The following is a 21,175-nucleotide window of genomic DNA, read 5'->3' as shown; positions in this document are numbered from 1 at the left end:
ATTCGCATGTACATGTAATTGTTTCTTTTGCTGAAATCTCACGATTTGCTTGGGCGGCTGCTGTTTGATATTTCAAAATGAATGATTTTCTTCCTTTTTGTTGTTTAGCATGTATGATGCGCATGTGTGCATTTGAAATGGTGTTAGATGAACATGCATATTGGCCTATGCCAATGCGTCGTTTCTAATGTTGTTGCCAGTGGGAAAAAGACACAAAGAAAACCGAGCATCGAGCAGAGCACCAGAGACAAACACAACAACAACAACAGCGATTTTCCGAGAGAGGCACAATGACACGGAGATACATATATATAGAGAGAGGGAATGAGAAAAAGAGAGTGCACATACCATGGCTACACCCAACATTTTCACAGTGGATTATGCATACAGCTCAATTGATAATGTCTTCATATGGTGTTTGTGCTCATTTTCTCATTCTCTTATTCTCCCCATTCTTCATTGTCTCTCTCTGTCTTTCTCTCTCATTTTCCTCACTCGATGCTCATACCTGCGGGTATCGCATGATAAGTGCCACAGCATCTCCAGTATCACCATTCAAATGATGGGATGCTCAATCGTGTAACATTTGATTTGTGCTCATTGAAGAAGAGCTAAGAAGATTGTTATGCAGCTAATGTGTGCATCACATATGGATTTCATTACGTAATCAATTTACAATGCACTGATTGCAATTTCACGCTTTGCAAAGAATGAGAAGAGCATGAACACATAATGAATCCATATAAGTATATACATCAAATGATTTCGCTTTTGTTTATACCGCGAATTGGTTTGGATTTTTCTATTTCTCTTTCGCAATTTATGTGTTTGGTTTGCAGCGATATACTCAACGACCGCTTTTTGTTTGATTTTCGATCATTTTCTTTATTATCACACCATTTAATTAAAATGAGTAAGAAATATTTGAATTTTATGTGTGTCGTGCCCATCACTCAAACCAGGCTGTGGTTTTATTTATTGCATCGACACATAATTCGCCCATCATTTTTGCTGCTTCGCGAACGAAAATAAGAACAACAAGACATGTAAACATACACACACACTCACACCACACAGACATTCAATGTTCAGAGATATGTGATATATAATTTTGGCGCCACATAGTCATCTTTGTTGCCGTTGTTGCTTTTGTCTATTTCTTGTTTTGAAGCTCTTTTGCTCTCTTTTTATGGAAACTGGATGCAATAGAGGACTGTTGTTACTTACATTACATTCGTTACAAGTTATCTTTTGGCCATTTGTTATTCTCTTTATCGTGCTGGATGCTTTTCTCAGCCATTGCCATCCAACTCAATTTTGTCGACATTGTTTTCATCTTTGTCCACGTTCATTGTCCACAGGCGCAAATACTTAAAAAGATCAAAATGTGCATGTTAAAACAGTTGCAGCAGGCAAATGCTTGCCGAGTGTTCATTGTATTCATTGATGTCTTTTTACATCCGACTCGTTTCGTTTGACCTTTTCGAATTCATTCTGAGTACTGACTTTTAAACGTTAAAACAAAGCGTCTTATTACTGCTGCTGATGCGGCTGCTTCAATCGATGTTCGTTCAACATTTTGCAAACTCTATTTTTAAACTTTAACTTGTGTGTGTTTGTTATGCGTACATTTTTTTGGCACTGGAGTTACTAGCTTATCATGATGCGGGAAAAATCTTATGTAAGACAATGAATGGAACGATAATGTTATTATATAAGAAAACTATAAGAAATATATACTTTATTTGGTTTTTAGTGCATTTTCCACAATTTCCACCATCTTATTCATGATGTTTTGCATTGAATAGTTTCGATTGTTTCGGTTCTTTTTTCTTTCGTTACATTGCATGCTTTGTTATTATAAGGTTTCTTTCTTTAGTAACTACTAAGAATGCTTGAATTGTAATCAATGATTTTTTTTTCGTCTCCATTCGTCTAATAGATGAGATTTTGTGGTACGATTACAAATACACATATATGATTTAAAAAAAAAACTAACATTCCGTGTTTGGATGCCATTAGACAAATATAGTTTTCATTGTAAATTTATCCTACTTATCGCTCAAAAACTTTTCAATTTCTCGAAATTGGCCAGTACTGATGACATTTTGTTTGCTTGCATGTTGGAAGAATTCTTTCAAATTGGCCGTATTTTTCGATGCAATACCCTTTTGAGCGAGAAAACTTACGAAACTACCATGCTGTGTGATATTACCACCGGTTGGAATGAATAGATCCAATGAAAACATCAAGTCCGGTTGTAATTCCAGCAGAATGATAGCTTCATAGATTCGTCCTCGACCGAAAATGTCCGTTTCTTTTGTGCCCAAAAGTATATGCGATACATACGCCGTTTCCTCTTCATCCCAACATAGCTCATTCCATGGCATCAAATTCAACAGACACAAATTCATTGTGTATGATGGAAATGTTGCATGGTTCTCATTCAGTAAATGGCCAATTTGTGAGAAATTTACGGTGCGAAATTTTCCAAAATCGACAAGCCGAACACGCAATCGCGATTCTGGATTCTTGTCAATGCTGAAACGAGAAATGAATTTATGATTGAGTATCGATCCTGAAAAAAATGTGTTCAGGTACAGTTTGGAACTTACTTTTCGGTCACAATGCGACAGCGATAAAATGTGTCGTTATCATCTCGAAAAACGTATAAATCATTGATGTTAATCTCGAAAACATGTTCAATCGGTGTGAAATTGTTTGTTTGAAATTCATTGAAAGCTCGATTGAACCCGTCAAATAGTTTAGTGTCAAAGTGTTCTTGCCAGTCGTTCGATTTTAGATCTCTGGATTTGAGTAAGCGTACCGAAAACCAGCCGGGCGTCAAAATTCGAAGTATTTCAATTTGAACGGTTTTGAAATTGTAGTAGTCAGTTTCAGTTGGTCTGTACACGGTTTCAAAGCAGTGTCGATTTTGACATACCAGCAAATGGCCATGGTTTTTGAATGAGTTTGCAATTTCCATACACAACGGATCCATGGCATTTACTTTTCGAACACTTTCCTAGAACCACAAAATTTCATTATATCATAATTCCAATCAAAGAAAAACTCACTACAACTATTTCAGCACATCGTGGTGCCAGTATCAAATCATATTTGCGTGCAATCAAATACATCAGCATCTGGTTTTCCGATGGCGTTCCCATGGTGAAGATGATTGACTGTAGTTCCACTGTCGACTGGGCCTGAAAAATGTGACATTCTTTTTTGTTTCAATGTGTACTGGAAAACGTATGCAAATAAGAAGAGAGTATGAATGAGCTTGCCTGAAAGTGGAGATTTGCTCTCATTACCGCATAGCGTTTTGAAAATGTTTCAAAATCGTCCGGTAAGTCATAGTGAATTATGAAATTGGCATCTTTTACTGACTTCCCATTTGGATATTTCTCCAAATATTCATCCGACCAAAAGAATTTTGTAGATCTATTTCTTTCAGATCCGTGTACATTTGCCAGATTTATTGCGTCCCATTTTTTCGAGCAAAACACAACCACTTTCTTGTTGTCCAAATCGACGAGTTTGGCTAGAATAAAATATAATGGACATGATGTGAAAAAATTGTGATTTCGCTTCGTCTCAGAAATATGTTGAATCAAAATATCATTACTTTTGAGCTTTGCGGATCTTATTTGTTGGTTGGGAAAGAATTTAATTTCCGTTGTACGTGATCGTTTATTTTTCGGAGAAAAGCAGTAAAGATCGAAATTTGACTCTATTGAGACAACAGCACTTGGTATTTTGTCGAATAATTTCTTCAACTCTTCAATATAGTACCGAGACGTGACAATCATCTAAAATTATGCGTAAAAGAAAGTATTCGTTTATGAAAAAAAAAATCATATGGGCAATTAAGTCTCATTCAAAAATGTTTACCTTTATCTTGCGTGAAAGTAGTGCTTCGACCATTTTTTGACGATTTTCTGAAGGTATCAATTCAATGTTGTTCAAAACAATGCGTTGAGCTGTTTTTGGAATCACATCATAGCTGTTTTGGTCGGACTTGTCGAATGCTTGATTGATTCGATACATTAGTGACACGTATACTTTGCATCTTTTATATTTTTCTGTCTGAAAATTCAAAAGAATTTCAAAACATAAATCAATTTTCGAGTTTGAATTTGAACAAGAATTTGCTTACGTTGAATTCGAGAAAGAGGTCGGTGGCATCGGTGTAAACTGAATTTACTTCAAGAAAATGCGAACAAATCTGGGCGATTTGTTTCGCCTCTTTACAGTTCGTAGCGAAAATCACACTTTTCGGTCCATCGGTCCTGATATGCTCGTCCCGCTAGAGAGACACATACAAATATTTTATTGAAAAGTATCCACAAAGTGAACAACCAATTACCTTGATCAATGTAATAAGTGCTGGTAGATACAGTAAATGTGGATAATAGTCTGTATTACCAATCAAAATAGTGGTTCGATCTTGTAAAATGTATGGCCAGATGCTTCTTTGAACCGTTACTTTGTTCAATTGTTCCAATATATCTCTGTATTCCTTGCACACCGTCGAACGATCGTGTGAATTTAAAAACTCATAGCTGTCTACATAATGCTGTACTGGTGCCAACGTTGCATTTTCCAATAAAAAATTCATGAATTTAAAACGTAACTCATTCGCTGCATCGATCGATCGCTGCTTATCGATATTTGCAGAGAATTGGAATTCATATTGTTCGGGTTCGGATTCAGTTGCACTATCTGCATATAAATACGAAGGTATGGCACTGATAACTGATGTGTCCGACAAGACCGATTGATTATCCCTTTTAAATTCATTCGAAGGACCAGACGCACCCGACGCACCGGCTGTAAAATATAAAATCATCAATCTGTAAGATAGAATTTTTATTTTATTTTTGAAAATATTTACCATCCTCGATGCTACGTTCCAGAATAGGTGACAATTTATGATTGATATTAAAGGTGGAATCGGTTTGAATGGAGTCGACAAGTAAATTGCGTTCATCGTCCAATTGTTCATTCGATTTGGTTGAAGCTTCAGGACTGCTTTCTTTGTCGCTAGAACAAAACGATTGCGACGGGGATTTTTCCAGCGAATCAGATGACAAACTACCATTCATCTGATTCGTCGTATTCAGATTGTGATTAATGTCAAGATGCTCCAGTTTCAAATGTGTGGCAATGATAGGTTGGATATCACTACTATCATCTGGTATAGCTATTGTTTGTGGAAGCAATTTGAATTATTGAAAAAAGTGCATGTTGTAAAAATTAAATTTCATCACCTTCATCCAATTCATTGGTATCGTACTCAATATCGTCATCATCATAAAGTGAATCTACAAAAAATGTCGTAATTTTACAGTAAAAAATTCGATTACAAAAATCGTAAAAAAAATCACAATAAAAATATTCAATTTACATATTCCGTATTTGAGGTTAATCAGAGTATTGAGCATATCCATTTCATACGTTAATGTTCCTTGATAGCATGCGTTCCGTTTAAATTTCGCGTTGAAGTATACGTATTTACTCGCTTTGATGCAATTTTTAATAATTTCGATAGATTTTGGCGACCATTCCATGCTTCGATTCGGTTTAAAACTTGAAGTTTCTGCATCAAATTCCTAAAGAGATGTCGAAAGAGAATGGCATGAAAGTTACTAGTGATATAGGCAGAAAATTGATTGTTTTTGGAAATTCATTTTAAAAAAATAGTCTGGTTCTTCAGGTCCAAGAAATTTTCATTCATATAGTTACAAATGGTCATATTCATAAGTCAGAGCGAATGGAATTATGAAAATTTTTCATGATGCCTAGCATTTTTAGTGACTAAAAAACCATTTGTGAGCAAATCTTGTCAAATGAATATAAAAATGTGTTCCATTATAACGACAACGAAAAGAATATGCTTCGTCGTCCTTTTCATTTTTTTCTCTTTCTTTTTGCATCATATTCGTTTGAATATCGTATTAAGTAGTAGACTGCTGTCGTCGTATACCACTTTGTTTATATTCATTGCATTGTTTATTCTCAGAATTAGACAAAAAAAAGCCATACATATTCAATGGTGGAAGCGATGCTTATTCTATACGAAAAGAAGTCATTTTTGAAATTTGTAATCGCCGTGACAAGCCGAAAATTTACTTACCGCTGGACAAATGCCGTATATGGAGCCCATTAAAATCGACTTGACAAATTTGTTAGCGAGTGATTCATCCCTAAGTTGAAGAATCCTATCGCTTGAACACCACGACGTGTGTCCATTCTCAATTTTAGTCACAATTATTTTGTTTTCATCACACACTTCTTTAACGCGTTGAATCGAATAATGCTTGTTTGTTTCAACAATGACCACATCATCCAAGTTTGGCAAATAATTTTTATTTTCTATGTATTCGTCATGATATGTGCTTATATATTCTTTTAGATTAGCCTGGATTTGTTTCATGTCGGCCATTGTTTGAAACCAAAACCTTTCCGGGCTTACCACGTTCAGCACTTTGATTAGAACTTTTTTATTCAATTCCATATTATATATATTTATGTGCACAAAATACGATAAAAATCTCAAATTAATAAAAAAATACTATAAAAAAACAGTTCTAAAATCACAAATAAAATTATTCTAATAAGATAAAGAAATTCTTTTAAAAGAATGAAATTATTTCAATTCAATGTTGTTGTTGACTCATTCAGAATCTGCATGCAACTGGACTGCAAAATGCCGATTCTGCGAAAATTGGTTTGAATCTAGCGCTAGCACATTTGACAGTTTTTAGTTGGTACACAAACCGCTGTGCGTGTGTTCGATGTGGAGAGATTGAACCGAAGCGACAATGCACCGCTAAATGACAGCTACCGAAAAACATTGAGACAAACCACGCACACAGCATACATTGTATATTAATTTATCGTTCGGTCCAAAAAGAAAACATCTTTACTTGACCTGCTTTATTCGCATTTTTCAATCACCGGAATCATTGAATTTCCACATTAAATATACTTTCGATTGGAATTTCAAGTGAAAAATCATATCAGTTGCCGGAAAGTTTTGTGTAAAATAATCGAGAAATTATATTTGCAATTGCTTTGTGCATGGCAATTGTTCATTCGATACGTAAACATTCAATGTCATCAAGAGAAGTGAAAAAAATTGTGTGAAAATGGCTTCGATTGAATCATTACAAAATAAAACATGGGATTTATCGTTGTACGAATTAAATCGGCAGCCACAAGTGGCAATTACCGATAATACAGAAATTGCCGTATCACCGCGCAGTTTACACAGTGAACTAATGTGTCCGATTTGTTTGGACATGTTAAAAAAGACAATGACGACCAAAGAGTGTTTACATCGTTTTTGTTCGGATTGCATTATAACGGCATTGCGTTCAGGCAACAAAGAGTGTCCAACATGTCGTAAAAAACTGGTTTCAAAACGTTCACTGCGGCCAGATCCAAATTTTGATTTGCTCATTTCGAAAATCTATCCGAGTCGCGACGAGTATGAAGCACATCAAGAACGTGTACTGGCCAAATTCAATCAGAGCCAATCACGTGCCGCTCTAGTGAATTCGATAACCGAAGGCATTAAATTACAATCACAGAATCGACAACAACGTACAAAAAAACAATTGGAACAAGAGGCACGCAACGCTGAAAATTCAAACGCTGCCCCGACAAATCAAAATGCCGATGAAAGTTCATCGACAGCGGCTGGTTCGACAAATCAACGATTCGCATCAAATCCACCGTCGGTTCGTTCAACACCATCGCCGGTACCATCGAATATTAGCAGCTGTGGCACTGGCAGCAAAATTAAACGAGCCCGTTCGATTTTAACGGCATCCGAACGGTCAGAAGAATCCGAAAGTAACAGTGAAATCGATTATAGCCATGGCAATGACTCAAATTTGGATACAGAAGGTGAAGGCACGTCGGAGCTGGGTGTTAGTGATGAAATTGAACTAATTTTCAAACCACATCCAACCGAAATGACCGGCGATAATCATTTAATTAAGGCACTCAAAGAGAATTCCGTACGATATCTCAAAACAACGGCAAATGCTTCAGGTGAGATGACAGTGCATGAATGTTTTGAGTGATTTTGAAGAGTGGCAATTAGCATGTCTGATTTCATTATGCATTTACAGCATACATATTTATTATATTTAAATTATTAATAATTTGTTTCGCATTTTCAGTTGAACATCTTAGCCAATATTTAGCGATGCGACTATCACTTGACCTCGATTCTGAATTGCCAGCCACGGAGCGTTTACAGAATTTCTGTATTTATATTGCACCGCAACCGGGCCAATTTCTCATTCTAAATGGAAATCAAACACTTCAGCAAGTTAACGAGAAGTTTTGGAAGGTAATTTTTTTTGATTACTATAGACGATATAAAGTCTTCATCATGACCCGATAGACAAATATCCGAAAACGTGCACCAAATGTTCATTTTTAACGTTTAAAATTTTGTTTTTCATTTAAAATAGATCAATAAACCGATGGAAATGTACTATGCCTGGAAAAAATCCTAAGCACCGCATCTAATTAATCATAATGATAACAATCTCATTTTAATATAACACAAATTCCCTGACTTAATTTTTATCTAATTTATGATTTCGAAAGATGATACAAGGACACAAGTGAATAAAACACAATTGGAATTACCCAAGGTTGAAATTGAAAAAGAAAATGCGGTGAAGAGATTTTTGGGCATTTTTTTGCAAATTAACTGCACCAGTTTTGAATGCGATGGATTTTGATATCGATGCATTGTTTTCCTCGCTTGCTACATTTTTTTAGCCAATATTATTGTCCAAATCAAAGATTTTTTGATACATATTACATATTCATAAACATTCTGACTAAATAGAATCATCTGTAATTTGCATATTTAGACTGTTTGACATTCAAAGTGAAGCGATATGTGTTTGCAATCAAAAAAAAAAAATTCCGCTTGTAAAAAGCAACATGGAATGAACTCGAGTGTTCGAGTTTTTTTCCACTGAATCAGAAATTGCAAACAATAAAACAACTCATCATAATCACCCAACGGAATGTCATTAAACCGATATAATAAATGAATAATTAGAAAATATGCAAAATTGTGTGAGCAAAGGTGCGCTGTATAAATAGGCGATATTAGTTCCATGTGATCAAGATGGAAAATTGAATAAGTTTTTTTTTCTTTCACACACAAGCACTTAATCCTATTTTTAACATTTTAATTTGTAAATTAAAACAATACAAGATTGACTTGGCGATTTTTATTAGAGTAACTACTTTATTTGTGGTAAAAGTATATCGCTCTTCTCAAATAAAACATATGGAAAAAATACACACTTTTTTATACTTTTTTTCTCTCTATTTTGAATGGGTTCTTTGATACCATTTGGAATTGATTTGAGTTCATTAGGTGGGTTCGATCATCATGACTCATTTCTAAATCCATAGCCCAATTTTATTGTTGAAAAAGCCGATTTTACTATATATTTGTTTATTACCAAATTTTGTTTTCAATTCTTTGTATTTTTTCCGTATTTGACGAGCCGGTTAACATATGACGTATACAGACACTGGATCTAATAAATTTTTATAGATTATTGATACCAGCATGAATATGAATATTTAAAAAAAAAAAAACAAAAAAAATCCCGTGGTGTGGGTCACGTCGCACACCTTTCGTTTTACTGTGATTTGATTGAGTAAACAACATGCAACCGTGTATAACGTAAGGAACTCCCATCTATAAAAAGACGATCGGCTGCTGTGATTTCATTCAGTCGTTTTCGAAATTCCGTGGATATTGCACGCTAGGGCAAATCCTCTCAAACATTTCAGTTTAAAATTATTTAAAATTTTTATTTTTTCAAAGTCGAAATAAAATTTTGAAATTTCTTTCTCCACATCTAATGAGCAGTAAATTTTGGTGTCAATGATATTCGGCAATAGTATTGACAAGTATAAAGTACTACCCAATTTAAGGTAATTTTTTTTTATTTTCGTTTTTTTCTTATTATCAACGAGTGACCTTCTAATTCTATAAAATATTCAAAATCTATATAAAAGCAAAAGTCTTTCGTGATTGTTTTTATTGTGAACGCTTTCTAATTCAGAGAAGAAAAAAGACGGAAAAATACTGAAATCAAAGAAATAAACAAGTGATTCGGTTTTGTCCAATATTTTTTTCATCTTTTGAAATAAAAATCCATAAATAAGGCGGCTTTTTTGAACAACATTGAATAAATGTTTGATAAATATTGAAAAAGATACTTCGAAAATCAATTATTCAATGGATTTTTTTCACATTTGAATATAGGTTGCGAAAACATCTTGGATCAAGCAAAGGGTCACGAAGAGGAAATACTGGCAATCATCTAGAGCTACAAGTGCTAACACAAATCCAACACGTACCTTGAATCAGACGTTCTGCAGCGATTCTAACCAAACCTAGTGCATATTATTCATTTCATTAGTATTTTTTGGTGTTTCGGGATATTTACTAAATTAACGACAAAAAAAAATCAGCAAAAATGGTTCAACGTGAAAAATGTAGCCAATTTGATGCATCAAATGCCAACCATGGAGCAGACTCATCATCAAAGCGAATGGCTTTTCAGGCACCGCAGAAGCATGTCGCTGCCACAAAAGCATCATCGTCGTCTTCTTCTTCTTTCAAGAACAACCTTAATTCGGATAGGAGCAAAAATTCAAATTGGGGCCCATTCAAAGACCGAAACGACTTCGTGAATATGCATTTTTGCTGAAACATTAAATCTACAAAAAAAAACAAATTTCATTATATTTCGATATAACTAACATTTCAATTAAAGAGAATTCATCATTTCAAAATGATCATAGAATTTGGTTGTTTTATTTCAAACTTTGGTTGGCCAATGAAAAAACGGGTTTGCGTTACGCACTTTGGACCGCCCGGTCACTTGACTATGATTTTTATATCCGTTTGCAAAGCGGAATACACGTGATTTCATCGTGCAACTGTTAGTATTCATAGAACTTTGCAGATTTCAGTAACGGCATATTTAATGATGTACGCACATACAATTTCTGTACAAATTTTGCGTCATGAAACTTACGCAGAGGAAAAAAATTCAAATTTTTATGCGGCAATTCGATATTGAAAGAAAACTTGTCAATAAATATCGTTTCCAATAACTTATTTGCATTTCTATCACATTATTTTGTTGTTGTTTTTGTTGTCATTAGTTTTTCTTCTCTCATATGCATAAAAATGAAGAAGTCACAATCGGAATCGTCATCATGATGATACAGTCAGCAAAAGTTGCATCAGCTTTTTAACACCTGAAAAAAAAACTCAAATGGAAGGTTTTTTATATGACATCCAGCCATTCAAAATATTAATTATAGCTCATTCTGAGCCAATTCTTGAATATTTACATTTTCAATGTGTTTTATAAACTGTTTATGTATGAGCGTAACCAGTAGAGACAACCCACAGCGGGAGTTTTCTTATACACAGATGAAAAAAAATATACACGTTTTGCATCTTTTTGAGTGTAACGATCGATTTGTTGTTTCTTTTTTCGAAACGGACTTTGAGCTTTAACTAGTTAAGATAGTAAGTTTTTATTTGTTTCCAACTCCACCAAAAACAAACTAGGCGGTGTCTACATTTTACTCTATAAAGATATTGAAGCCACACATCCAGGCATTGAGCATAGACATTATATTGAGATATTTTCAGCCCGCTGAATCAGCTCTGGCTGCTATCGTCAGGAGCTGAAATGGAGTGAAAAGAATAGGAGTGATTGTTATGGTATTTGTAAGAGTGGAAGTGTAGCTGTGTTCTATTGTTGTCGCTACATTTCAGCGCCTGACTTCAGTTACCTGAGTCGATTCAGCTGGCTGAAAATATCTCAATATAATGTCTGATTGAGCATGTAGCTTACAAATGAAGCCAACTGCGAATATACAACCAAATTTATATATGATCCAGTAAAAAATACCGGTGCAAATGTACTGTGTGTAGTATTATTCAGAACAAAATAATATGTAATCATTCACCGTAACGATTTATATGTATGTAATGGAGTTATTTCAAGTGAGATTTCAACTCAACTTTCAACAAGATTAGTCGTCTGAAACCTTTTTTTTTTGCAAACTATAATGACAATGATAAAAAGTCAATGGCACTTATTAACTGGTTAATGCGACGGCGACAATAGGTATCTTTGTTTTACAATTATATTATTCAAGACATTTATGGTGAGAGTTTGCCTGTTAGCAGGCAAATATTTTTCGTTTGATCAAGAGATCCCACTTTCAAAAGAATTTCCATATTTTTTCCAAAGAATTGAAAATTCAATAAAAAATAAAGAGAATTGCTTCGCCTTTAACTGCATCAAATGAACGTACATTTATAACAAATAAGTAGGAAAAGTGTTGTTCAGTTGTGCACTCATTTTGTTTCCGCCGAATTGGTGTCTGTAAAGTGCGAACGATCTAGCAATGAAATGAGTTATACCAAGGACACTTTTTTCATGAATTTAAATCTATTTTTAGCAACTGAATACAATTGTGACAATTGAATTATTTCTATTAGAAAATAAGTTACAATTGATATCATTGCTTGTGCCAAACCGGTTGTTCATTGTGTCACCTTTGTTTCAAATCAGTAATTTAATTCTTTTAAATTAAAACTCATTGTGATGATGCAAGTGTCAACTAAATTTATCTTATTTTGTCTATATGTTTTGCTTGATTCGTGTAAAAGTATACCAATTGTATCTACAGAAGAACCAGCACTTCTTATTGTTTCATTCGATGGACTTCGACCAGATTACTTGCATCGAAATGTAACGCCAAACTTGAATTTGATTGGCAAAGAAGGCGTCTCAGCACAATTTATGCGTCCTGTTTTTCCAACGAAAACCTTTGTCAATCACTTCAGCATAGCCACAGTGAGTGTGATTTCGATTTGATAAGTCCAACATTTTACAAATCACAGAATAACAACAATTTTTTTATCAACATAAATTTTTGCATCAAAATAGGGCCTTTATCCTGGAAATCATGGAGTTCTTGCAAACGCCGTGTATGATACCGAAATGGGTTTATTGAAATACAGTTACGATTTGTTCCATTACAATGAAAGCACAATACCGATTTGGGTAAATATTTCACGTTAATTAACATCGTTGAACGCCAATATAGTATTTCGGCTCCTTTGCACAAGCAACTTTGAATATTGAATAAAAATCAATATTATTCCAATTTAGACGGCCAACGAAATGGCTGGAAAAACGTCAGGATGTTGGTGGCCTGGAAGTGATTACGAATATAATGGGGTGTCGTGTATGTTCACTAGAAGTTTCAATGGAAGTGTTCCATTTGAAGAACGCGTCGATACAGTTATTAAATGGGTTACGCATGAAAAGACGCCAGCAAATCTGGTCATGATGTACTTTGAAGAACCAGATCAAACCAGTCATCCGTATGGACCGGACTCGATTCAAGTACGCTTATTGTGATATAATATTTTTAGCCTTGAAGCGTTGCCTTGATACTTTTCAAGAATGGTCTTTATCAAAATAAATTTCGAATTGAAGTGTTCAATCAACGGAATTGGTGCTATCTGAAGTGCATTTATCATATCACTTTCTATTTTTGATAAGATCAGGTAACAAATGCAGTGGCTAGCGTTGATCGAGTCACACAATACATCGAGGAAACATTGATGGCAAACAATTTACAAAATCGTGTCAACGTGATTTTCTTATCAGATCATGGTATGGTGGGTGTTCCTATTTCAAATATCATTGATTTAACACTATTTTTAGCCACCGATATATGTAAAATGTATGGCACATCGCCAGTATTACAAATCGTTCCAAACGATCCAAGTGAGTGCATAACTATTTGGTCCTCAATTAATCCTTATATATCTTAAGCCATTGTTATCATTTCCACACAGGCGATGAAAGTGAAATTTTCACAAATTTAACTAGAGCTGCCGAACAGAATGGACATTTTAACGTTTATAATCAATATGATCTTCCCGCTCGATGGAATGCAAACAATGCGAGACGTATGGGTCCAATTCTTGCTGTAGCTGAAGTTGGCTATGCATTCCAAGATTTGCTGATCGATTTTAAAATATACGAGAAAAATTTGAATGTTCCTAGTATGTAAAGCGACGTAGTTTTTTCAACATCTTACTGGTTAATTCAACAACATTTTCTAATTATAATTGTAGTCACGAATCAAAGTATATATGGTGTCCATGGTTATGACAATGAGGAGCCATTGATGAATGCATTTTTTATGGCAAAAGGTCCCATTTTTGGCAAGGACGAACAAATTGAAACCATTGACATGATTGATTTATATAACTTGTTCTGTTTAATTTTAAAAATCGAATGCTATAGCAATGATGGTTCAAATAATTCAAGTATTTGGAATGCACTCTTTGTACCATAATAAAAAGGAGTTGTCTACGGACGGCATTATCTTGGAAAATGTAAAATGTATTGATATTTAGTGCAAATTTTCAATTCCAAAATAATGCCTGTGTATGGCTACGCAACTCCTTTGCCAAAATTGTTTGTATTGTATTTATGAACTTGTGAAATAACACAACTACATAAATAAAAAATTGACGTCCCGTATGAATTTTTTTTTGTTATACCTTTGCTAAATTTCTTCTATTTAGATTTGGAAAGTCACAACACTTTCTTTAGTTACTGGCCATATTCCTGATTAATTTACATTTTTAAAACTGCAAAATATGATATATGTAATGGAAACTTATTTTGTGTTCGTTGTCACTTCATCGATTTCTTTGTTTAAAGTGGACAATGCAAAGAAATAAATAAAGACAATTGATCAAGAATTGATTTCATTATTCTGATATTCAGTTGATCGGAAAGCATGTCTCGATAACAAAATTAGCAAAAAAACGTTTTGAATAAAATGATATAAATATCAAACATTTGAAATCAGCAAAACCACAAATTTTATTGTATATTATTCATGAAGGAATTCAAATGGACTTTCAAACAATCGCACGTTTACATATATTTATTTGTTTAATTTAAAATAAGGTTTAAATTAAGCTGTTTGTTTGATCCAACTGCAAATTGAAATATACAGTATACATATTTACACAGTGACTCATTTTTAAGAATCCATATATTTTCTGTGCATTTATTCATATGAAATTAAATAAAAGCCGAATTCAAACATATTTCTTTGGCAAATAGTTTTGAAATTTAGAGTTTGCATCATCGATAGTGACTGTGTCTGAACCATTATCTTATCAATATTACTTTGACAAATGCCGAAAGATTCACTCTCATCAGCTCATATTCCTTGTTGGAAAGTGGAGTATGTTTGTGCGAACAGCCAGTGTGATGTATCCAAATATTATCACCGAAACAGGGCACAAAATCAAGATAAACCGTGCCCTTGCTGTGACATGGAATTTTCTCCATCTAACGAGGTAATTCAAGTAAATCTAAGTGATGTTTACTTTGAATTTGATGTTCTTTAACTAATTGGACATTAATTTTATTGGTTACAGAAGAAAATCTGAAGTGTTATACGTGCTCTGAATAATCGATCCAAATACAGACTATATGAATATTCGTAGCGAACAAGGACAAAAAGAAACACCTTAAATGTGCGAATATTATTCATTTTCTAAGTTTTTAACAAATAATATGATTGGAAGTTTTTTTTTTTCGTTAGTAAATCTGAATTAGTATCAAGAACAATGTTGATATTTTTAGTATGTACTCATATTCAATGTTTTTTTTAAATGTAAAATCTTATCATTGCCCTATTGTCTAAAGCTTGTTGTTCAATTATCAAATATAAATACGCACATTTATGTAAAACTCTTTTTATTAAATTTAATTGAGAAACAGATGATCTTAATTGAGAATGATACAAATATAAAAAAATGTTTCTTTTTTTTCTGGACGCTGGAGATGAAATTAAAAAAATACCAATTATTTTCTTTCGCTTTTCTTTTCTTCCTCGTGATAAGTAGCTGATAAGTTCACGATATTGATTAAATTTGTCCGCGGACCAATGGGGTGAGAAATATTCATTGATATTCCAGGTAAATTACCAGTGTATTATATTTTTTAATTGATTTTACATACAATCTACAAAGAGCCTTTTCATGCCATCCTTTAATTGCCAAAAGGAAACTTCTGTGAATAATGATCGAAATAATTGGAATTAACTATTTTTTTTTTTGTAAAAGAAAATGGTGATAGTTTCGAAATACTGATAGCGAAACCACCAACAACGTTAGCATAGTAATAATTCATTAAGTAATCAATCTAATTGAATATTTAATGAGCCTAATTTACGAATGAACCCATAATAACACTCGCTCATCAAAACTGTGTATCAAATATTGTGATTTATTATATTGTATTGAGGGGAATGACCAATAATTGTACTTATCAAATATCAAAGAAGAAAAAAAAAACAAACAAAAATAAAGTAATAATGACAGACCAAATCATATTTTTCTATTTTCCAACTGAGTAAACTGTTGTTCGTTTATTCAAACGTGTGTATAATGAATCGGTTCGAATCGGTTGAGCGCACAGATAGAACTCTACACAAGGTATCGCCATCTATTTGTCTCTTTCATCAATGAATGTCATTATTGAAATTTCTGTGTGATATGAAACGTCAACAGAATCTCTTGCTTTTGTATATACAAAAAAAGACGAAAAAATAAATTCGTTCAAAAGTGATTGCCTTTGCTTTTGATTAATCATTCATTGGATTCAATTACATTTCGAAGAAGCGGTGAAAAAAAGTGACATCGTTTGATAAACTATAATAAGAATCAAATGAAAAAAATGGTGTAAATAAGCAATATATATGTATGTGATTTACGGCATTTAAAACAAATAGTATGTGCATCATTTGCAAGTGCAAAATCGCGAAATAAAATGTTTACGTAAACAATTGTGTTGATAGTGATCACTGTCGAATTATTTCGCAAGTGATCATTGCTTGTTTGTTGATGTATCTAGTGAGCTCCGAAATAATTTGCGTGCAATTTATTAATTAAAATTTTTGCTTAGTCTCACAGTAATACAAACGGAACATTTTATGAATCGTCGGCACGTACATTTTTTGTGATATTAGCGTGTGTCTTCCCAGTCTAAGTCAGAGACGCTTTGTTGCCAGCAAACGAAGCATCGAGAAGAAGCATGTTTCGGTCAACGATTTCAATTTTGTGGTTATTTGTGAATATTTCACTTGTCATATGTGGAACGGTGCCATCGAAAGTGGAACCCGCACTTTTGGTTATTTCCTATGATGCATTTCGTCCGGAATATTTAAACCGGAAAGTCACACCAAACCTAAATAAATTCCGAAAAGAAGGCACATCAGCACCTTATATGATTAACGTTTTTCCCACAAAAACATTCGTGAATCATTTTACTATTGCAACGGTGAGCATTGCTAATTTAATTAGCTCAATTATCAGAAATATTTTTATTTAATTAATGGAAATGAATTTGAAATAGGGCTTGTATGCAGAAAATCATGGAGTGTTGGCAAACGAAGTATATGATTCTGAACAAGGGCTTTTGAATTATGGTTATCCACTATTTCACTACAGCAATACCACGATACCAATTTGGGTAATTTTCAAAAAAAAAAAAAAAAAAAAATGTACAAACATTTTAAATCATGTGAAAAACACTTTTTTAGACGGCAAATCAGAAAGCTGGAAAACATTCAGGGTGCATGTGGCCGGGCGGTGATTTTGAATACAATGGTATTTCTTGCACTTTTACGGCTAAATTTGATCCTAAAAAGAAGTGGGAAGATCGAGTCGATCTCGCTCTATCATGGTTCACCGACAAGAAAACTCCAGCAAACTTGGTTATGTTTTACATTGAGGAACCGGACTCTCACGCCCATATGTACGGTGTCGATTCACCTGTGGTATGTTCTTTTATAGAATAGTTCTTCTAATTTCGCTTCTTGGACGCAAAATCGTTCAACCCAAACATAATTTTCATCGATTTCATTAATGGAGTTATAATTTTATTTTTTACAAACAGATAACAAATATGATTTCAAAACTAGATAATTTAACGCAATATATTCAAGATAAATTAGTTGCAACTGGTTTAGATAAACGAGTGAATGTAATTCACCTATCGGATCATGGTATGACAGGTGTAGCACCGCCAAATTTCATTTATTTGGACAAAATTCTAGCAAATGACAGTTTTAAAATGTATGGAACATCACCAATATTACAAATCGTTCCCAAAGATCCATGTGAGTCCATTTTTTTTTCATTTTTTATCGCCTGATTGTATTTTTTATGCAAATTTCTCTAACTTTTATTCAATTTAAATCGTTTTGATAAAAGAAATAAATGCCAAATTTTTTAGCCAAAGAAGGTGAAATCTATGACAAATTAACCAAAGCAGCTGAAATAAATGGCCACTTCAAAGTGTATACTCCAAAGAATATTCCGTTGCGATGGCATGCAAATAATACGCGTCGAATGGGCCCAATTCTAGCTGTGGCCAGCCACGGCTACGGATTTCAAGACCTTATGGAAACAGCAAAAATTTACGAGAAAAAGTTCAATATCACAAGTGAGTTAAATCAAACTTTTTTATTTTCGCTTCGTTGAGTAAAATGAATCTGAATTCTAGTAACGAATGAGACAAAATACGGCGTCCATGGATATGACAACCAAGATCCTGATATGCACGCAATTTTTATGGCTAAAGGGCCATTATTTGCCAAAGGAAAAATGCTAAAAGCTGTCAATATGATTGATTTATACAATTTATTCTGTTTTATATTGAATATTGAATGTGGTCAAAATAATGGAACCAAAAAACTCGACGCATATGATGATTTATTTGCTGTGAAACCCGTTCGAAGCACTCAAAAAGGTAAGCTACGTCATTCGTGATGAATTCTATTAAATAAGATAAGAAGCATGGACAGATAAGATTTGCATGAATTTAAATAGACGCTTCTTCACTAACAATACAGTTGTTCAGACGCTAGAATAATAAAAAGATCTTTGCTTAATGTTCAATGCTTTTTAATAATTAAAAGATTCATTCTTTTTTACAATGATTGCATGTTTCTATTTACCGATCTTAAGATTTGTATCTCTTGCTTTTAAATTGTTCGCCATTGTTTCACAGTGTACTTCAAAACTGTTGAATAATTAACCTTATTATCAAGTACCGGCATTAATTATTCAAAAGCGATTGTGTACGTTTTTCAACTTACACCATTGTACATTGTGTATGTCATTATTGTTTAAGCTCACTCAAATCACTTCCATTCTTTTCAGATGATAATAATGGAGAACTAGTCACATGGGGTGTGATATTCATATTGCTGGTTGTTTCAGTTATTGTGATTACGAAAGTTAGAAAACTTCGACAGCAACACGCTTATACCAGATATTTACACAGAAGCGCACTTTTAGACGACTTTTCAAGTTTTGACGACGAGCTTTCATTCAATACACGTTAAATATACTGTATTTAAGAAGAATCCGAAATTTATCTCTAACCCCATCCCAATTTTTGTCGATTGAGATTAAAGAAACTAATTGAATACGGGTATTCAAACCAATTTGATTTCAATCTTTGGCTGTCAATTTTAATTTTGTATTTGTGTTTAAACATATTTTGTTTATTATTCTAATTTTATCAATATTAATTAATATTTTGTTTAGTTTATATTTCGGTGTTGTGAAATGAATCAAAGAAATAAAATGTATTCCATTTATTTTGAAAAAGAATTTTTTTTACAAAATGATGATGAATTATCCAGATTATTAAATGTAAATCTTTACCGATGTCTCTGTTATTATTTATGCACATAGTTTACGTATGTAAATGATAATACAACAAATTGTGAAATTGAATAAAATACGATTTTCATTGAAATCAAAACAAAGGCAAGAGTTATTGGATTATATTACTTTCAGTAATCACAATCCTTGTGACCACATAATGAAAGTGATAATAGAGAGTGCACCAGAGAGATCCACTATCGATTAACCTAAAAATTAATTCAGTAATTTTGCTGTAAGCAAAATATGCAACAATGATGAGATCCATTCCTCCTGCTACTTTCCATTCATTGCATAATTCAACCAGCTTTATGAAATGCATATACAAGTTGAAGCGTTAAATCTGCTTTGCACAATATGCTATTGCATATTCTCCTTATTTTCGATATATTTTAACATGTTATGGATAATTTCCATGTAGAACCTGAACCACAACCTTTCGCATGAAAATGAAACAAGCAATATGTGCGTTAGAGTTTGAAATTCTCATTTTTATTTTTATTTTATTCCACAGACAAAATACAGGAATAATATGGTAATGAATTTATGTGAAGGTATGTATATCTGGTGAAAATTCATTGTGAAAAATTGTAGTTTAAAATTTGATATTATCTTTTGTTTTTCTCTTTCTATTTGAATAAAATCATGCATTGAGGCAATTGTTTCAATTTTCTCGAAAAATAGATGTATAGTTTGTGTTAGGTAGAAAATATATTGTTTCGATCCAGTTTGTAATAATTTTTTTTATTCAGTCCTGAGGACCATTCTGAATTTAATTCACCAAAGCTGGAGCCCCATGACTATGTAATATTTATGTATTTGATTTAATTATTTTTGTGGGTTTGTGCGTGAATATTTTTAGAATTTTGCATTTGGAAAGTCTGTTATCATTTTAAATTTGTCTGCCATTTAAACTAGAAGTTAGTGTTTTTGTTCATCTGTGTTTCTGTATAATTTTAATTTCTTTTCACCTTTATCATTGTACAACGATAGATAAATATTTGAATAGACTATCACATAAAGTGCAAACACATCAATTCAATTCGTAGATTTTTATTTCTACTTTTTCCTATAGACAAACACTACCTGTGTGTAATTTTTACCGTTTTTTTTTCACTAAACAAAACTTTAGGCGAAATAGGAAAAAGGGAATAAATTCAATCAAAAATCTGGTGAGCACATTAAAAGAGTTGTAAAAAGCTATAAAAAATAGTTGTAAAAAGCTTTACAGCTCGTACCAAGGAGCGTTTATTTCAGGCCAAATTCGATGAAAACGAAAATATATGCAGTCGATTTGAAGTC

At 33.1% G+C, this 21,175-nt stretch overlaps 5 protein-coding genes across 9 annotated transcripts; 4 read left to right on the top strand and 1 right to left on the bottom strand.

The window, feature by feature from the left end:
* Nucleotides 1-1,761: 1,761 nt before the first annotated feature.
* LOC116341975 lies at nucleotides 1,762-9,416 on the bottom strand. 2 transcript variants are annotated; one of them, XM_031769426.1, is made up of 13 exons: nucleotides 9,352-9,416; nucleotides 6,143-6,504; nucleotides 5,414-5,618; nucleotides 5,277-5,330; nucleotides 4,901-5,209; nucleotides 4,373-4,836; nucleotides 4,163-4,312; nucleotides 3,898-4,092; nucleotides 3,632-3,815; nucleotides 3,291-3,547; nucleotides 3,078-3,209; nucleotides 2,616-3,025; nucleotides 1,762-2,541 (listed from the first exon to the last, which is right to left on the bottom strand). In XM_031769426.1, exons 2-13 carry the CDS (start codon nucleotides 6,449-6,451, stop codon nucleotides 2,052-2,054), a joined length of 3,159 nt encoding a protein of 1,052 aa, XP_031625286.1. In that variant the 5' UTR covers nucleotides 6,452-6,504; nucleotides 9,352-9,416; the 3' UTR covers nucleotides 1,762-2,051. The 2 variants fall into 2 exon arrangements, with proteins under 2 accessions (XP_031625286.1, XP_031625285.1); XM_031769425.1 differs by lacking the exon at nucleotides 9,352-9,416 and having other exon boundaries at nucleotides 6,143-6,522.
* On the top strand, nucleotides 6,880-9,350 carry LOC116341976 (E3 ubiquitin-protein ligase RING1). Its single transcript, XM_031769427.1, has 3 exons — nucleotides 6,880-8,067; nucleotides 8,199-8,371; nucleotides 8,496-9,350. Exons 1-3 carry the CDS (start codon nucleotides 7,158-7,160, stop codon nucleotides 8,538-8,540), a joined length of 1,128 nt encoding a protein of 375 aa, XP_031625287.1. The 5' UTR covers nucleotides 6,880-7,157; the 3' UTR covers nucleotides 8,541-9,350.
* Nucleotides 9,417-9,943: 527 nt separating the features above from the next.
* On the top strand, nucleotides 9,944-10,871 carry LOC116342199. Its single transcript, XM_031769717.1, has 2 exons — nucleotides 9,944-9,993; nucleotides 10,328-10,871. Exons 1-2 carry the CDS (start codon nucleotides 9,944-9,946, stop codon nucleotides 10,425-10,427), a joined length of 150 nt encoding a protein of 49 aa, XP_031625577.1. The 3' UTR covers nucleotides 10,428-10,871.
* Nucleotides 10,872-11,591: 720 nt separating this feature from the next.
* On the top strand, nucleotides 11,592-14,649 carry LOC116342105 (ectonucleotide pyrophosphatase/phosphodiesterase family member 5-like). 3 transcript variants are annotated; one of them, XM_031769604.1, is made up of 7 exons: nucleotides 11,592-11,608; nucleotides 12,764-12,950; nucleotides 13,044-13,160; nucleotides 13,269-13,505; nucleotides 13,670-13,892; nucleotides 13,964-14,173; nucleotides 14,246-14,649. In XM_031769604.1, the coding sequence occupies exons 2-7, from the start codon at nucleotides 12,897-12,899 to the stop codon at nucleotides 14,467-14,469; spliced, it is 1,065 nt and encodes a 354-aa protein (XP_031625464.1). In that variant the 5' UTR covers nucleotides 11,592-11,608; nucleotides 12,764-12,896; the 3' UTR covers nucleotides 14,470-14,649. The 3 variants fall into 3 exon arrangements, with proteins under 3 accessions (XP_031625464.1, XP_031625465.1, XP_031625463.1); XM_031769605.1 differs by lacking the exon at nucleotides 11,592-11,608 and adding an exon at nucleotides 12,172-12,215 and having other exon boundaries at nucleotides 12,784-12,950; XM_031769603.1 differs by lacking the exon at nucleotides 11,592-11,608 and having other exon boundaries at nucleotides 12,275-12,950.
* A 2,051-nt stretch (nucleotides 14,650-16,700) lies between these two features.
* On the top strand, nucleotides 16,701-19,675 carry LOC116341955 (ectonucleotide pyrophosphatase/phosphodiesterase family member 5-like). 2 transcript variants are annotated; one of them, XM_031769392.1, is made up of 8 exons: nucleotides 16,701-16,898; nucleotides 17,103-17,477; nucleotides 17,553-17,669; nucleotides 17,740-17,976; nucleotides 18,096-18,318; nucleotides 18,435-18,644; nucleotides 18,705-18,950; nucleotides 19,364-19,675. In XM_031769392.1, the coding sequence occupies exons 2-8, from the start codon at nucleotides 17,232-17,234 to the stop codon at nucleotides 19,546-19,548; spliced, it is 1,464 nt and encodes a 487-aa protein (XP_031625252.1). In that variant the 5' UTR covers nucleotides 16,701-16,898; nucleotides 17,103-17,231; the 3' UTR covers nucleotides 19,549-19,675. The 2 variants fall into 2 exon arrangements, with proteins under 2 accessions (XP_031625252.1, XP_031625251.1); XM_031769391.1 differs by having other exon boundaries at nucleotides 16,701-17,477.
* The last annotated feature ends 1,500 nt before the right edge of the window (nucleotides 19,676-21,175 follow it).

Source organism: Contarinia nasturtii, unplaced genomic scaffold (assembly GCF_009176525.2).
Source record: "Contarinia nasturtii isolate CC-2019 unplaced genomic scaffold, AAFC_CNas_1.1 Cnas_scaffold_810, whole genome shotgun sequence".
Taxonomy (NCBI): Eukaryota; Metazoa; Arthropoda; class Insecta; order Diptera; family Cecidomyiidae; genus Contarinia; species Contarinia nasturtii.
This window is presented reverse-complemented; position numbering and strand designations above follow the sequence as displayed.

What these genes read in the sequence shown, in the direction of transcription:
- LOC116341975 (XM_031769426.1), bottom strand. Translation starts at nt 6,451, where the DNA reads ATGGCCGACATGAAACAAATCCAGGCTAATCTAAAAGAATATATAAGC. An exon ending in TATACGGCATTTGTCCAGCG is followed by an intron (nt 5,619 to 6,142) that starts GTAAGTAAATTT and finishes ACATCTCTTTAG; the next exon opens with GAATTTGATGCAGAAACTTC. An exon ending in CACTTATTACATTGATCAAG is followed by an intron (nt 4,313 to 4,372) that starts GTAATTGGTTGT and finishes GTGTCTCTCTAG; the next exon opens with CGGGACGAGCATATCAGGAC.
- LOC116342105 (XM_031769603.1), top strand. Translation starts at nt 12,699, where the DNA reads ATGATGCAAGTGTCAACTAAATTTATCTTATTTTGTCTATATGTTTTG. An exon ending in ATGGACCGGACTCGATTCAA is followed by an intron (nt 13,506 to 13,669) that starts GTACGCTTATTG and finishes TGATAAGATCAG; the next exon opens with GTAACAAATGCAGTGGCTAG. An exon ending in GAAAAATTTGAATGTTCCTA is followed by an intron (nt 14,174 to 14,245) that starts GTATGTAAAGCG and finishes TTATAATTGTAG; the next exon opens with TCACGAATCAAAGTATATAT.
- LOC116342199 (XM_031769717.1), top strand. Translation starts at nt 9,944, where the DNA reads ATGATATTCGGCAATAGTATTGACAAGTATAAAGTACTACCCAATTTA. An exon ending in AAAGTACTACCCAATTTAAG is followed by an intron (nt 9,994 to 10,327) that starts GTAATTTTTTTT and finishes ATTTGAATATAG; the next exon opens with GTTGCGAAAACATCTTGGAT.
- LOC116341976 (XM_031769427.1), top strand. Translation starts at nt 7,158, where the DNA reads ATGGCTTCGATTGAATCATTACAAAATAAAACATGGGATTTATCGTTG. An exon ending in AACAACGGCAAATGCTTCAG is followed by an intron (nt 8,068 to 8,198) that starts GTGAGATGACAG and finishes TCGCATTTTCAG; the next exon opens with TTGAACATCTTAGCCAATAT. An exon ending in TTAACGAGAAGTTTTGGAAG is followed by an intron (nt 8,372 to 8,495) that starts GTAATTTTTTTT and finishes CATTTAAAATAG; the next exon opens with ATCAATAAACCGATGGAAAT.
- LOC116341955 (XM_031769392.1), top strand. Translation starts at nt 17,232, where the DNA reads ATGTTTCGGTCAACGATTTCAATTTTGTGGTTATTTGTGAATATTTCA. An exon ending in ATACCACGATACCAATTTGG is followed by an intron (nt 17,670 to 17,739) that starts GTAATTTTCAAA and finishes ACACTTTTTTAG; the next exon opens with ACGGCAAATCAGAAAGCTGG. An exon ending in GAAAAAGTTCAATATCACAA is followed by an intron (nt 18,645 to 18,704) that starts GTGAGTTAAATC and finishes TCTGAATTCTAG; the next exon opens with TAACGAATGAGACAAAATAC.